Source organism: Myxine glutinosa, unplaced genomic scaffold (genome assembly GCF_964187855.1).
Source record: "Myxine glutinosa unplaced genomic scaffold, kmMyxGlut1.1 SCAFFOLD_873, whole genome shotgun sequence".
Taxonomy (NCBI): domain Eukaryota; kingdom Metazoa; phylum Chordata; class Myxini; order Myxiniformes; family Myxinidae; genus Myxine; species Myxine glutinosa.
Window position 1 is genome coordinate 75335 of NW_027616968.1, and position 17821 is coordinate 93155.

Sequence of the window (17821 nt, forward strand, 5' to 3'; positions counted from 1 at the left end):
CTCTTCTGTCCGTCTATTCGTTTTATTCCTTTTCCTCTTTGCATTCGTCGTTTTAGTCTTTTCCCCTCATTGAGCAGCTGCGGTGTGATCCGGCCAAAGTCCTGGGTGAATCGGGTGAGTCAGGGATCCTGTAACGGTCGCGGCAACACCACCGCTCGGTCATCATAACATCTAAACCGCGATCTGTAACAATATGTTCCTGGTTACTCCCTCCTCCGGTATGATAGACCTGAGCCTCGTCCTGGAGGTGGGGTTGCTGTCTTTATCAAAAACTCTCTTCCTCACTCTCCTTGCACTGCGCAATCTCCACCTCACCCCCAGGAGTACCTCTGGCTACAGCTTCCTCTCCGCTCTCACTTTTTGTTCATATGTGTTCTGTACCATCCTCCAAACAGTGATGACTCCTTTTACATCTCCCTGTCTGACAACATGGACCAACTTCTATCCACTCATCCCAACTCTCTCTTCCTCATATGTGGCGATTTCAATTGTCATCATGCCAGCAGGTTCCTCTCACACCAGCCATGGCACCTCAGCAAAGGACTTCTGTGACTCATTGGGGCTGACACAATCTGTCAACTTCCCGACCCGGATCTCAGTCAATGGAGCCTCTTCTCTTCGAGACTTGGTTATGACTATTTTCCCTGCAAATGTCTGCTGCTCTTCTACTTCTCCAATCGGTTCTTCTGATCATTTGCTTGTTAAAGTGGACATCTCTCTGGCCATTCTCAGAGAGCCTCCTCAACGTCGACGAGTCTGGCATTTCACTCAGGCTGACTGGCACGGTCTTCAAGCAGCCATCAATCATCTGGACTGGTCTCCCATCTCGACTGCCTCTGACGTCAACTCTTCCTGGGAATTCTTCCAAAGTAAATTGCTCTCTCTCATGCACAGAATTATCCCATCTCGCCTTCAGTTATCATACCCTTCCTCCCGTCCGTAGTACACTGAAGCTTGTGGCAAGGCAGTTGCCATGAGCCAGCCTTCACCTCATGGAAGACCAATCCAACTGAAGGTAATCTCAGTTCCATCCAGAAAGCTTGGAAGAAGTGCGTGTCCACCCTCAGGGGAGCCAGGAAACAATATCTCTCTTCTCTCAAGACTGCTCTCAAACCTATCTCCCTCCTCCAAATCCTGGCAGCATCTGGTCAAATCTGTTTCTACTGTTTGTTCCCCCTTCATCCCCTCCCTTACCTCAAACGGCTACACAGCTGACTCCGCACGTGAAAAAGCTGAATGCCTCAACTCTGTGTTTGCCTCAAAATATTGGGTCCCAAACCGTCTCTCTCTGTACCCACCGTACTCAGTCGTACCCAGCTGCTCCTGGACTCTGTGACTTTCTCTCCTGACAAGGTGGAGAAGTTTCTGTCAATCCGTGACTCTGATTCTGCAACTAGACCAGACGGCATCAGCCCATGGGTCCTAAAATTCTGCTGTGCTGCTCTTTCACACCCTCTCTCTGTTGTCTTTATCCTCTCTTTTGCTCAAGGTCATCTCCCATCATCTTGAAAATCAGCCAACATTACCGCTTTACACAAAAATGGTGCAAAAACAGATCCTTGCAACTACAGACCAATCAGCCTGCTCCCAATTATCAGCAAAGTCATGGAATCCATCATTGCTTCGGATATCAAATCCTTCCTCTTCTTCAATGGCTTGATCTCTGATCATCAATTTGGTTTCAGACCAGGTCACTCTACTCTGGACATGCTGCTTCTGCTGTCTCAACAATGGATGGAGGTCCTCAATGTCAAACAGGAAATCAGAGCTGTCTCCCTTGATATATCACGTGCCTTCGATACGGTCTGGCACCCCGCTCTGCGCACCAAACTCTCCTCCTATGGTATCCATGGAAATCTCCACACATGGCTTGCGGACTTCCTCTCTGGTCATAGTCAACGTGTGGCCCTGAATGGGTTTCTCTCATCTCCCCTTCCTGTTCAGGCTGGAGTTCCCCAAGGCAGTGTTCTGGGCCTTGTGCTTTTTCTGGTCTTCATCAATGATCTCTCCGACTCTCTGGAAAATCCTCTCTATCTCTTTGCTGATGACTCCACTCTCTGCCGATCCATACCTCATCCCTCAGATCGGCAGTCTGCAGCCTCCTCACTCTCTGCAGACCTGGACAAAATCCCAGACTGGTCAAACAAGTGGAACATGTCTTTCAATTCTGACAAATCTCACACTCTCACTTTGTCTCTTCGAAAAGACTGACTGGACAACCCTCCCATCTACTTTCTGAACAATCCTCTCCAAGAAGTTCTGTCACTTCTGCTTTTGGGTCTCACTATCTGTCATGATCTTTCCTGGGAAAACCACATTTCCAAGCTGGCCTCCAAATCCAGTGGCCTACTGGGCATCCTCCATCATGCGAAGTCCTTCCTTGGCACACTTGAGCTCCTCACCACATACAAGGTTTCATCCGCAGCTCAATGGAATACTGTTCTCCCCTCTGGGCTGGTGCTACTGCCTCACACATAGCTCGGCTTCACGCTGTTGAAACGAAAGCTTTCAGAATCATTGGAATCTCCCACGATGAAGCTAACTCCGAGGGCCTTTCACTGCAGGCAGGTTGGTGGTCTTTCTGCCTTCTACCGACTCCTCTCCGGCCTTGCTCCCCCAGCTCTGTCTGTTCTCTGTCCCCCAAATATTCCTCCAGGTCTCACAAGATCTGCCAGCAACCCTCTTCTGGTGAAACTGCCAAAATCAAGACTCTCTACTCACCTTCACTCTTTCATTCCTCTTTTCTCCTGCCTCTGGAAGAAACTCCCTCACTCTCTTCAATCCCACTCCTCCCGTTAGGGCTTTAAAACAGCTGTTCACCACCATCTCTTGTCTTCCCCCATCCAAATCCTTGATCTTTTCTATCCCCGTTAATTCACCCCAGATCCACTTTTTTACAATACCAACTTCTTTCCTGGAAGTCCTAGCAGTGTCCATGTGCTTTATACCTCTCCCACCCCCCTGCCCCCCTTCCCATGCCTCCTTCCACCAAGCCCTCTCCCTCCCACAGATCTCCCGTTGTCCCTGTTCTCTATTGTTGTACTTGTGTGTTTCCCTCTCTCTCCCCATCTTGTCTCCCGCTCCCTTTATCATATGTTTTATGTGTCAGTTTCTTTTTTTGTGATTAATGTTAGCTCTTACACGAGCGTCGATCTTGTATACAAAAAAAAGAAAAAGTAAAGAGCTCTAGAAGTCTGCTTTCCTGAAAAAGTAGCTTGTCACATGATCCTTTGGAAAAACATTGCTTTGTGTCATGTTACAGGTTGTTTTCATCGCTGAAACATTCTCGTCATTAAAAAATAACCTTGCCAAGGTTCAGTTTTAACATTACAAGTTTCCACCAAAATACTAATTGAGCTACTATTGTGTGTTAAACAACAACTATCGACTTCCTCCACCATATACCAAGTAAAGACAATATGATCACTCACCGTGTGCTGTAGAGAATGTCACCATTACGAAATAATCGAAGCATATGGTTGTTAAAGTCGGCATGATGGAAACTTGCTGCCTTCTCATTGGAGAAAAACATGCTTGGGCGCCAGAAAGACTCCAAGAGACTGGCATCCACAGCAAAGTGAGGGTCTTGGTAGTTGTGATATTCAAGGCGAGGATCATTCCAACGCTGGCGTAGAAAAATGTTAATTTTGAAATCCTGGGAGGGTTGAAGTAGGCCACAGAAAATCATCATAGATTAAGAGCTGTGAGTAACTATCATAATAAATCGCCAATTATATACATGTATGTATTTATATGTATACGGTACATGTATGTTATGTACTATTGCATTATGTATGTGTGTGTATGATCATTGTAGAATTGAAAACAGCTGGGCCAATCTCCACCAAAATTCGCATACGTGCTCGGAGTATCCAGGGTCAGGTCATTGACATCAGGGTCGTGGTCAAAACAATCCCTCATTACCCCCTCGCCTCCCCATCCCATTTTAGGTTCAACAATTCCAAGGTTATTGGTCATGTGATGTGCTGTTTGCAAATATTTTTTCAGACGATAACTCAAGTTCGAAGCATCTGATGTTGTATCTCTTCTACTCATCACCCTTTTCTCTTGCATGCTCTCGCTCATGTAACCTTTAATTTTTCATGTAGACATGAAACATAACAGTGGGGCTGACATGTAATGCAGGTGGAGGCTTAACCATCGATGTAATCTCATGAAATTATATTTTCTAGTTTTCAGATTGATAGCATGTTAAAACCACTTGAGGCTGACAGGATGGCCTAGAGGTACGCACAGTCGCCTCTAAGTTGTCGAGCCTGGGTTCGAATCTCGGCCCAGCTATAAACGGTCAGTTCAGTGTTTCACAGGCAGGATGATTCATCAATGCATGTGCCTTCCCTCAGATGGACGTTAAACTGGGGGTCCCGTCTGCCAGCATGGGTTGGTGAACGAGATCCCATGGTGTCCTTCGCAAAACGTAGGCGAGTATCACCGGCATCATGGCCAAATTCCAAATTCCTGCCATAACTAGGCGAATGTCAGGCCTGGCCAGGCCGGTTCGTGAAAGAGTTGGGCCAAGCTTCCCCCAGCCGACCCCACAAGGTGGGATAATAGTGGCAGTTAAAGAGCAACAACAACAAAAAGTATGTTAAAACCACTTCTTGAAAACTTTAGTTATGATTATTTTACTTAACGATTGCATTGAGTTTAAACATACAGTATTTGTGTGACGTTGCAGCACATGGAGACGGAATTGGGAGGGGAGGTGTACAACAGCATACCTAAACCACCACTGTTTCATCCGGATCTGTAACTTATTGAAAATTAATTGATTAATGGAAAAATTAAATGATTAATCGATTAGTTCATTAATCAGTAAATCAAAAATACCCTTTACAGACAAATCACTTGGTCATTGTCGTGTCCAAATATCAGCTTCCTAGCTCAAAAGGTGCCTGAGATATTGCCCAGAGGAGAAATAATTAATTAATTAATTAATCGTTAATAATTAAGTTAATAATCAATTCATGGATTAATTAAAAAATAAAAAATAACGTTTTTGTGAAAGCACTTGTTATTGTGCCCAAATTTCAGCTTCCGAGCTCAAAGGATGGCTCTAATTGCTCAAACCACCAAAACAAACAAACAAACAAACAAACAAGAAAACAAAAGGACTGAAAATTGAGTACGCCCATTCGGCACGCATCATCACGGGCAGCACCTGCAGATGTAATAGGAAGGTGAAGTGTACAATATATTTACCTGACCTTCATTTTAAAACACCAAAATCAGCAGGAAAGGTGAAGTAAAAACATTCACTACATTAACACAGAAAATGAAGGGCAACTTACAGCAGGTAATCATTTTTAGAATAGGCTTGATGTTGTAATAAAACAACTATAAAGTTGGACCAGCAGAGCAAAATATTATAGGAATTAGAGGAAAGTAACAGGATACAAACACACATTGATCATAGCAAATATACAGGTGTTTAAATGTTCCATGAACAAGATATATAATCGTCAAATCAGGAATGCATGTAGCTAAATCAAAAAACATTTATATACAGTATATTCTTACTAACTGCAAATACGTTCTTGCTTATTGGATTATTGTGAGTAACGTGTTCACTTGTATAAACACGTGCAGATGACAAATAGGTGTGTATATGCACAACTTCTAAATGGAGAAGCAGACAGTCCCACTGACAGCTGCACAAGCAGTTCAAACAAGGCACAACTGGTGTCAGCACATACTTAAATCCAGTACTATATCTACCCTTCTGCCTTCTCATTTTCCCTCCACATCCCTCTCCTCTCTCCCTTGACGATGGACACTTGTTGACAAGAGAAACTTTAGAAAATCATGTTCATAATCACCATTGACTGCATAAGCACAACTTTTTCTATCCCCTCTTTTATTTCTGCACACACATTTTCTATCTTCATCTGAAGGTTGTTATAGTTTTACACCTTTGCATTCATGGTGTCTTTCAGCTTTAAGTATTTCTTTGCACAAGATTTATAGAACTCATTTGTTGTCTTGTTGATTAAGCTTTTAGCCAGAAGACGTGTCATCAAAGACTGGTCTTGGCATAAACTTGCTCAAATTAATGTGACCAATGCACACTGCTTTTTGGGTTGTGGTCCATGGCAACGTCTGGAAATAGGAGTGTGTATATATATATGTATATATTTTTTATAAACAGGAATCAAATTCCTGCGTGGGGCTAAGTGTGAAAAACTCTGACTCAACACGGGACACGAACCAAGGACCTCCATCGCTTTCACGGTGACAGCCCACTGCGCTATTGAGCCAACTGAAAGACATCGATTTACGGGATATTGATGTCCCATAAGACGTCAGCCATTAAAAAGCTCGCAGTGTTAAGTGTGGAAAATTCTGAGAAGATTTTGGTTGGCTCAATAGCGCAGTGCGCTGTCACCGCAAAAGTGATGGAGGTCCTTGGTTCGAGTCCCGTGTTGAATCAGAGTTTTTCACACTTATCCCCACGCAGGAATTTGATTCCTGTTTATAAAAAAACAATATATGTATATACAGTATATATATGCTAAAACATTGTGTTTACAATATGAGTTCCCTTACAAGGACCTTCAGTGCAGGAGGAGACCTTTACACCCATCAAGACTGTGCAAATGGTTGACCATCTCTGGTTGTTTGTCTTTGCTCAATTCTTGCTTGGCATCAAACGAGGAAGCCGCACGTACCTTTGGTATGACTTGGCCGGAGTGTGGTTCAAACTGCCAACCTCCCAGATTCAGAACGGACACTCGAAACATTATGCTACCGAGTCTGGTTAAAATGATATTATGCATACTTGAAACTAAGCTCACTACAATTTGACAAGATATTAAACAAAAATTTAATGATAAATTATACAAGAAATTTAGAGAGAAGGTCTGAATAGTAATTAGAAGTAGTTGATAATCTTTTGAAAAGTAAATGTTTCTTCGGAACCCTTTCTTAAGCTTCAGTAATGTCTTTTAATATTGCAATTATAGAAGCGAGAGGTTTCAAGGGAGTAAAACTTTTTTTAAATTTCACATATACCTTTCCTTTATCAGATTACAGTGTTGACCATTGAATAAGATTCAAGTTGCAAGATAATCCAGAGCCACCTTTTAAAGATATCTTGGCTCATGGAAGGATTGAAAGATAGAGGGCAGAGGAATACAAGTATACTAGCTGAAGTACCCGGCACTTCCCGAGGAGAGATGGCGGAGGAAGCGGAGTGACCATCTAGATTCTAGAACGACACTTGGTAGAGAGCATACCTCTGCCAGACTGAACAGTTTACGTTTTGTATCCTAAACTCCCAGTTTTGATCTGGACCTGAACCTGAACCAAAGTCTAATTGGCTTGTTCTTGTCACCTGACCAACTCACCCACCTAGTTTTGTCATAATCCATCCAAAACCTTTTGAAATATCATGCTACACTGTACTTTGTATGTAATTTTTGACCCTATATCTCTCAATGTTCCAGACTCACGAAAAAAATTCTCAGATCCATATCCGGATCTTCACCAAAAGCTAATCATTTAGTCCTTGTCACAAACCCAACCTATCCACCAAATTCGTCTGAATCCGCCCACAACGTTTTGAGATATCCTGCTCGCAGACAGACAGCTGGGAGTGAAAACATATACGCTGGATCAGCACGTCGCTGCATCCTTGGACGACTCCTCAGCACCACCTCGAAACACACCACTGTGGGTGCTACGGAATGAGGTGTTTTTATGGCAGCCAGAGTGCAAATCCTGCCACCAACCTCCTTGAGAGAGGATGCAGTACCCTGGTACTCATTTAGCACGACCTTGGAAGGTATGACAGGCTGAGTCAACCCCACCTGGTATTAATTCAACAGCTGAACGCGATTCGAACTCAGGACCATTAAAATCCCAAGCCCACCACCCTAACCATTAGGCCAACACCAGGTAATATGTGAAAACATAACCTCTGTCCATCTTCGGTGGTGGAGGTAATTTTGCTTGAATATTTGATGCGTTCCTCACTCAGATTCATCACTAACTTGTGATCAAAAGAGGTGGTCGTTCAGAACACATGTGGAAGAAAATGCACACACCACTGTGACGATGAATTATGACAACCAGGCCATTTTGATTGCTTGCTTGTCAGAGGAGACACTGGACTTTAATAGACTAATCAGGTAAGTTCATATAGCACAATCCTTCAATGTGATGGAGACGTCGGGAGCAAATATACTTGTACAATGCGATGTGTGAATTGGTTATGCACATGTACAGTCACGTGAAAAAGTAAGTACACCCCATGTAAAGTTTTGCCTTTTTCAACATATTTCAACATACAGCTATTTGATCTTCATTTCAACAATATTGATAGATAAAGGTGATATAATATAACAAATATCATGAAACATTTACATTTTGTAGTCCATTGTATAATTTAAATAAACATAAATGCAAATTTCTCATGTGGAAAAAGTAAGTACACCCTTGGCTCTAATAGGTGATATTGCCCCCTTTGGCAGAAACAACCTCAAGTAGGCATTTCTTATAACTGTCTACCAGTCTCTGACATCCACTGGGAGAAATTTTTGCCCACTCCTCCATGCAGAATTCTTTCAGCTGTGCGATGTTTGAGGGGTTTCTTGCATGCACAGCTCGTTTCAAATCCCCCCACAACATCTCGATGGGATTTAGATCCGGGCTTTGACTTGTCCATTCCAGAACCCTCCATTTCTTTCTTTTCAGCCATTCCTTGGTGGATTTACTGGTATGTTTAGGGTCATTGTCATGTTGCAAGGTCCACCTTCGGTTGAGCTTCAAATTTCCGACAGATGGCCTCACATTATCCTCAGGCACCCTCTGGTACAATGAAGAATTCATAGTGGATTATATGATGGTGAGCTGCCCAGGCCCTGATGCAGCAAGGCTGCCCCAAACCATAATATTTCCACCACCATGCTTTACAGTTGGTATCAGGTTCTTGTGGTCAAATGCTGTATTTTGTTTTCGCCAAACATGTCTTCTGGTACTGTGGCCCAATAGCTCTACCTTTGACTCATCTGTCCAGAGCACATTGTTCCAGAAGTGCTCGTCTTTGCCCAGGTGTTCATTGGCAAACTTTAGTTTTGCCCTGATGTTCTTTCTGGACAGCAAAGTTTTCCTCCTGGCACACCTCCCATGTAGATCGAATTTGTGCAGCCTCTTTCTAATGGTAGACTCGTGCACTTTGACATCAACAGTGGCAAGAGCTACCTGTAGGTCCCGTGATGACATTCTGGGGTTCTTAGAGACTTCTTTCAGCATATTGCGGTCTGTTCTCGGGCTGAACTTGCTGGGGCGGCCTGGCCTGAACAAGTTGGCAGTTGTTTGAAATCTTCTCCACTTGTAGATGATCTTTCGGACAGTCGAATGATTGATTTCAAATTGTTTGGAGATCTTATTAAATCCCTTCCCAAACTCGTAGGCATCTATAACCTTCTTTCTGAAGGCCTCAGAGAGCGCTTTTGATCTAGGCATGGTGACGCCGCACACTTCAACAACAAAGAGCAAACCAAACTAAATGTCTGAGGTTTAAATAAGACATGTTCCTCCAAGATCCTCTCTAACGATGTTCTAATCATTTGCACCTGAGCTGGTGCACCTGATTCTAATTTTAGGTATTTGAAGTAGTGATAAATGTAGGGGTGTACTTACTTTTTCCACATGCGAAATTTGCATTTATGTTTATTTAAATTATACAATGGACTACAAAATGTAAATGTTTCATGATTTTTGTTATATTATATCACCTTTATCTATCAATATTGTTGAAATGAAGATCAAATAGCTGTATGTTGCAATATGTTGAAAAAGTCAAAACTTTATGTGGGGTGTACTTACTTTTTCACGTGACTGTACACCTCAACACGCAACCCTATTGGCGGGGAAAACCCCCATGGTGAGGGGGGCAAATTAATTCGCTAGAACCTTCATGGTGTGACCCTTAGTCCTCCTGTCAAGTTTGGATGAGTTTGATTAAGCAACGACCGAATGTATCGCGGTCAAAAATCGTCAGTCAGACAGACAGACACCAAATTGCATATTTTAGTATGACATAGCGATAATAACAAATTTGACTTCACTGTTCCAATACTTATGGAGGGCACTGTATATACTAGTGGAGTATGCTTACACACTGCAAGCATCGACTCAGCTGCATCCATGGGGGGGAAGGACATGCGAGTGCACAGCGCAAAGCCAATATGGCGTGAGGTTTGGGGCCCTTAAGCGAGCCCTGGAAAATTATGATTCGGAGCACTTTATGGCCGCATGTGCTACCTTTTCTGGGAAAATTATGTTTGGGGAATGTGAGTGGGTCAACTTTACTTTGTGCACCGTATAGTCCAAAAATGAAAGTAATAGGACCAAAAAAGAAATAATCGAAGTAGGCAAGAAAGGAATAGGAAGGAACGTCAGTCAAATGACGTAGCTAGAAATATGGCACTTGGTGGCGCGCATACCTCCGCTAGGCTGAACAGTTTACGTTTTGTCGCTCACTGATGGGCCGAATCTACGTCCGTACCTTCCCCAAATTTTAATCAGCTTTTCTTGTCACCTACCTGCCCAACTCATCCACCAAATTTTACCATAATCTGTCCACAACTTTTTGTAACATCATATTGTATATCCTTTTTGGCCAGATATCTCAATGTGGACGAATCTCTTAAAAAAAAAAAAAATCGTATCCGGATTTTCACCAAAATCAAATAAATTCGTCCTTGTCAGACACTCAAACTGTCCACCACATTTCGTCCAAATCCGTCCATAACGTTTTGAGATCTATTGTTCACAGCCAGACAAACAGAGAAGTAGATAGGGGTGAAAACATAACGGACGTCCACCTTTGGTGGTGCAGGTTAAAATCCGATTAAGTGAGCTGGTGGTGAGGACAGCAGCTGTACTTCACAAAAAATACTTCAAGCTGATAACTTTTTTCTCAGACAGAGGCAAATAAAACATTGGAATTACTCCGGATAGTTTGCAGTCGAGCCAAAAGCATCATAATAGACTGCAAAAATAATGCCTGAAAATGGAAAGTTGAGGTGATAATGATCGAGATGGGAGGCCTGTTGTCATATGCTCTCCCACCGGGGGCGGCACTACATGGCACACAGTTCCATAGAGAATTTGCGTCGACCCCACCCTCACCTTTCAGAAGAGGCGTGTGTTAGCGTTGCCGAGCAACCAATTCCAGTGTGAGCTACATTATACAGACTTGGCATTTAATATGGAATATTTTTTTTGTGGGGGTTAACTTGCTTTTCAAGATGTCTTAGAACCAAAAGTTCATTGGAATTATGTTGAAATTATTTGAGATTTTGTTCACGTGACCTTTAAAAGAAACAAAAACCACATTTGACATTTCGAAACAAATAAATTGATCCTTGAAAGTGATGTAAACTGATATCGAACTCAATTCATGCACAGTACTGTGTTAAACTTCTGTACCTTTTCCAGAAGTATCTCTTTATTTTGCACATTAGCCAAAAATGTTTTAACAAAAACAAAAGTTAAATTACGACTGGGATTACGGACAGTAAAATTACAGTTCAGTACTTCGTGTAACCCCCACGAGCATTCAGGAGAGCACGTACACGTTGAGGCATGCTGTTCACGAGATTTGCCAAGGTTTGGACAGGAATCGCTTGCCATGCAGTGACAATAGCCTGCTGCAATTCACACACAGAGGTCGGCTGCTGGTCCAAGTGGTCGATTTGACACGTTAATTCTGCCCACAAGTTCTCTATCGGATTCATATCCGGGGACATGGCAGGTCACTCCATATGCTCTACACCACGGTCAGCAAGAAAGTGTTGGATCATGCGAGCACGTGCATTGTCATCTTGGAAGACAAAGTTTCCTCGAAAGGCTGCACGAGCAAATGGAAGCAATGTTTCTTCCAGAATGACCCTGTACTTGAACTGGTTCAGGTTTTCATTCAGAACAACCAGGTCAGTTTTGCCCCCTGCATGAAAAGCAGCCCAGACTGTCACCCCACCACCTCCAGCTTGGACTCTTGGCACTATACAATCTTTGTTGTAGGCTTCATGCACTTGTCTGCGCACTCGGACGTGGCCATCTTGACGATAGACCAGAAATCTAGACTCGTCACTGAAGATCACGTGATTCCAGTGTCCTGGCTGCCATTGACGGTGCTGTCTGGCCCACTGCAATCGGCGCTGGCAGTGTTGTCTGGTCAGGCGTGGCTTTCTCAGGGGACGCCTGACATGATAGCCTGCTTGAACCAGTTATTGGTTGACTAGCCTTCTGGATACAGGCACATTTGTCAGTTGCTGCCACTCAGCCCTAAGCCGATTAGCTGACTTGGTACGGCCATTGCGGACTAACCGGTGCAGCTGGAGATCATCCCTCCTTGTGGTTCTGCGGGGACGTCCTGGCCTCGGTATTGGAGTAGGGACACCCCTCTGAGCATTTCGTTTCAGGATCTTTGACACCTGACCTTGAGTGATGCCATACTGCTGAGCAATAGCACGCTGTTTCATGCCGTAATTTCGTAAAGCCACCACTCCATGACAAACAGCATTGTCGAGTTGACGGACCATCTCCAGAGGAAGCGGCAATAACTTTTGGAGACGTGCAGCAGTTGTTTTCCACTAATACAGAACGCAACAACCCTTGTATACCCGACTGTGAAGCCAATCATCAAATGCACCTGTCCGTACATTTTGCCACGCCACCTGTGATATAATCCTGTTGTTGACTTCTTGCTGCGACAGACAATCAGTGACATGGTTCTTTTAACAAATAAATCACCAAAGTGTAAAAGAAACTCACCAGATTGATATACTGAGTTAAGAAAGTAAACCCAAGTCAAGAAAAAAAAAATTCCATATTAAATGCCAAGTTCACGTGACCTTCAAAAGAAACAAAAACCACATTTGACATTTCGAAACAAATAAATTGATCCTTGAAAGTGATGTAAACTGATATCGAACTCAATTCATGCACAGTACTGTGTTAAACTTCTGTACGTTTTCCAGAAGTATCTCTTTATTTTGCACATTAGCCAAAAATTTTTTAACAAAAACAAAAGTTAAATTATGACTGGGATTACGGACAGTAAAATTACAGTTCAGTACTTCGTGTAACACCCACGAGCATTCAGGAGAGCACGTACACGTTGAGGCATGCTGTTCACGAGATTTGCCAAGGTTTGGACAGGAATCGCTTGCCATGCAGTGACAATAGCCTGCTGCAATTCACACACAGAGGTCGGCTGCTGGTCCAAGTGGTCGATTTGACGCGTTAATTCTGCCCACAAGTTCCCTATCGGATTAAACCGATAGTTAAACCGATAGTTCTCTATCGGTTCTCTAAGTGATCCGCAATGAGCATATATATGGTGTCTGTTTGGCAAGACTGGTATCTTGGTATCTTGGTTCTTGGTATCTTGGTATCTTATGGTATCTTGACTATAAATAGTCAAGTGCGAGGCTGCACTGGCCAACTTTTATTTGCGGATATTTTCGTTTACGGAAATTTTCCAATGGTTTTGTGATTTTTCCTGAGATATTGGCTTTGCGTTGCATCTGTATACCAAAATTCAGCTTTCTACCACACCTAGAAGATTCTAAGCATTTATATCAGCGAGTGAATCAGTACGGCAGTGTGTGGTTAGAAAGAGCTTTATAACATTAGATATCTGATCCATATAAAGCTCTTTCTAACCAAACAATGCCGTACTGACTCAGTAAATTGGCTGGTGCAGCCTCGCTTTGCTCATGGTGGGTCACGTGACCCAATACAATGGGACATCACATGTTCTTCCACAGGCACGATTGCTCCCTGAGGGACCTGGTGGTTCTCGGTTTTATGGTGGCATGATTCGAAACGTTCCTGTGGATTTGTGTCATTTACTGACAATGTACAGTGAGTGGTAGGAAGTCGTTAACATTTATCATTTACAGACAATGTGCAGTGGTAAAGAAAAGTGTTGCATGTATACATTTAGAGTCGCACATCTGTTGGTAATAACAAACATTCAGGACATGTTTTAGAACAAGGGCACCATGGTAATAGCAAACATTGAGAACATTTTTTGTCAATGCGTAATTTCTTTGTATTAACGATCCACAAAGCCACAAATTAACCCAGAATAAAGAAAAATAGCTTTGTTCTGGAAATTGAACACAGGTACAAAGATAATATGTTTGAAGATCCTTGAAGCACAGATGAGATTGCCAAATGAAATTATCCAAACCATCAAAAGAAGCAATAATTATATTATTCCCTGCGTTTTTGCGTCGCCGTGGTGCATGGTGAAATTTTCCCACACATATAATAGCCACTCTCTAACAACTCGGTTTCTGTCACTGCTTCCGGGACACTCGCTGCCAACAATAAGAGCACCAACGGCCTGCTCACGAGAGGGTCTTTTCCCACATGTCAAATAATTATTTATAATCCTATTCATTTTTATAATTGTGCTTCTCCGCCCCCAGTGGTGTTTATAATAGCGGACATGGACTTGTCCCCCCCACCCCCCATTGGAGAAAGACCCTCTCGTGAGCAGACCGTTGGTGCTCCTTTGGATGGCAGCGAGTACCCGGAAGCATCGACGGAAAGAGAGTAGCAATCATATGTGTGGGACAATTGCATGCTTGATCAGGGTCGCCCAGATAGCTCAGATGGCAGAGCACTGGTACGGTTTTCCAGAGGACCTGGGTTCGACTCCTGGTCTGGGCATGTCATTTCCCCACATTTGTCAATTAATTAGTTATAATCGAATCTTGTTCGTTTATATAAATATTAAATAATTATCTGATGCTGATCCGAATTCGAATCTTCCCCAAAAATGAATCAATTCTTCCTTGTCTCACACCCACCCGACCCATCAGGTTTCGTCTGAATACGTCCACGTTTTGAGATATCTTGCTTTTTATCGTTTTTTGCTCTATCTCTCAATGGTTAAGAATCACTTTAAGAGTTCTCAGATCCAGATCCAGATCCAGATCTTCACCAAAATCTAATTATTTCGTCCTTTTCACATACCCAACCTCTTCACCAAATTTCGTCCGAATCGGTCCACAACCTTTTGAGATATCTTGTTCACAGACAAACAAACAGACAAACAGACAGGGGTGAAAACATAACTTCCGTCCACCTTCGGTGGCGGATGTAATAAACATTGATTGCCATATATGCTTGTAGCTGTTCGCATGTTACAGGACATCAACAACAGAGCCACTTATAATTATCATCATGTTAAATTTATCATCTTTCCTTTTTGTTATGTTGTTTGAATTTAAATTCGTACTTAGAAGTGATATGCGTTATAAGCAAGCCGTTTGAGAAATTGCGATTCTCGGTCTGATCTGATCCGAAAATTCAATTCACCGACCTCCAAAGAAATGCAGTAGTAGCCTACAGTACAGTTTGTCATTTTGCACGTTTTAAATATATGATGAAGAAGGCATGTCTTACTGAGTCAACAAAATGCTGTTGCAAAACAAATTCCGTTTCAAAAACCTATATTCGGTCTCTCCAAGTACATTTCCCAAACCCCCACCCCCTTCCCATGCCTCCTCCCGCCAAGCCCTCTCCCTCCCACAGATCTCCCGATGTCCCCGTTCTCTGCTGTTGTACTTGTGTCCTTCCCTCTCTCTCCCCATCTTGTCTCTCGCTCCCTTTATTGTATGTTTTGTGTGTCCGTTTTTTTTTAGTGATTGATGTTAGTGATTGATGTTAGCTCTTACACGAGCCTCGATCTCGTATACAAAAAAAAAGAAAAAGAAAAAAGGTCACTGTCCCTCTACCCCGGTGCGCCCTTTTTTCAAATATAACACTTACCACTCTACACCACCTGTAAACGTTAATTAAAAGTTTATGACTTCCTATCACTGTACAGTACATCGTCAGTGAACAACAAAAACACACAGACACTTTTTGAATCGTACCACCATAAACCCCAGAAACACAGCAGCCCTAGGTACCTCCGGGTTGACAGAATAGTATGGTTTCATCTCAACTTCACCAGACTCGCTTGTGTAATGGTTTGAGCGTCTGCCCAGGGTCTCGGAGGTCTGTGGTTCGAGCCCCTGCCGAGTCATACCAATGACTTTAAAAAATGAAAGTGCAATTTCCTTGCTTGATGTTTAACATTCAAAAAGCATAAAACTACTTCACTACAATGACAAATAGATGTGTCAGGCACCCCAACATGTTTTGATAATAAAGGCCATCATTTCCGAAGCATTCTAGCATGTTTTGGTAACAAAGGCTACCAACAATTAAATGGTCTGCTATGGAGAAAACATTGAAACTCCTCCGACATGGAAAACCAAACTATTGGAAAGAGGCAGCCCGTTCACATCGAAAGATTCAGTCCATTTAACCTGCTTTTTTTTCTCTCTCTACAAGAGCAAGACTCATAAAAGAGAATGTTAAATTGGCAGTGGGGTAGAAGGGAAGGGAAGCAATTGGGAGCAAAATCAAGGGAATAAAGGAACAGGAAAGGAAGAAAGTGAGAGAAGGAGACGAAACACTGAAACAAGCAAGTATAAGAGGGTTCGGTTTGGAAGGGTTAAGGGGGTAATGAAGAACATGGGTCAGTTTGGGAGTGGCAGTGCATTGACATGAAGTAGCAGTGCATTGACATGAAGTAGCAGTACATTGACATGAAGTAGCAGTGCATTGACTGCTTGAAGCTCTGGAGGGAACACTGGGAAAGAATGGCCTCTGGAAGGCTGTTCCACAGACGCGAGAAGTGAGGAAGAGGGGAGTTGAGGTGTGCAGTCAGCCTGGATTTTGGAGGTTTAACCAAAATGAGATTACTGGAAGAACACAAGCATTCTTCATTTACTCGGGAGGGTTGGAAGAGAGAGCAGATGTAGCATGAATAATGGAAAAGAGGCGGTTAAAAACAAAGAGACCACTTACCTGTCTGTGATGTGAAAGCAACTGACATTGTATTTGAGCCTCATTACAGGAGATTCTAAAAAATTTGAAAGCTTAGATTCTACATAATCTAGGAGACATACAGTATATGTGATGCTGGTGCACCAGCCTAAAGGGGAGAGCAGTACTCCATTGAGCTAATATATCCAAAGGTTTATTTTGCAAAGGGCTGCCAAGATGGCAGAGAAGTATGCATACTCGCCTCTAGGCTGTCTAGACTGGGTTCAAATATAAGCCCAGCTCTAACCTGTCATCCCGGTCTTTCACAGGTAGGTTGATTCATCGATGTGTGTGCCGTCCTTCGGATGGACATTAAAGTTGCGTCCCGTCTGCGGGCATTATTGGCGGACATTAAAGATCTTGGCACAGTGTCCTTTGCGAAGTGTAGGCGAGCTATCACCGGCACAATGGCCAAAATCCTAATCCCTAACTACTGAAAACCACCCAGCATGACCCCTGATGTGGAAACTGCTTCGGCAGAACCAACGCTCCATAAACCAGAGTATGGCACATCGGATTGAAACGGATATTTTGCAAAATTGAAATGGAGAATGTTCAAATAACCAAACCTTGCTTTGATTTCACATGCCAGCAAGATATTACCTACTAAAGATCATTCAACACAGAATAGAAGACTTCATTGAGCTAGGAATGGTCGTTGAGCAAGCAGGTTCCAGAAGAAGAGTAATAGAGAAATCTCAAATCTGAGGTGGATCATGGTAAGAGCAAGGGATTGAAGCGCGGTGCTACGCGCGCTTACTTGTACAACAAGAAGGAAGCGGACAACGCGGTGAGTTTAAGAGTCTTTCTTATAAGAGCTCAACTGTAGCACTGGAGCGCGCCGGGCTGCGCGCCCGGTGTATATCCCGCGGCCACGCCTACCCCTCGGGCGTGG

General features: G+C 43.1%; 1 protein-coding gene across 2 annotated transcripts in view; it reads right to left on the minus strand.

Annotated features, from left to right (window-relative positions):
* LOC137426689 (glycine receptor subunit alphaZ1-like) overlaps positions 1–17821 on the minus strand; it is a 115889-nt gene that overhangs the window by 57918 nt on the left and 40150 nt on the right. For both annotated transcript variants that reach the window (XM_068115480.2, XM_068115487.2), the window contains one exon: positions 3432–3655. In XM_068115480.2, coding sequence (XP_067971581.1) covers positions 3432–3655 — 224 coding nt within the window. The remainder of the gene's footprint in view (positions 1–3431; positions 3656–17821) is intronic.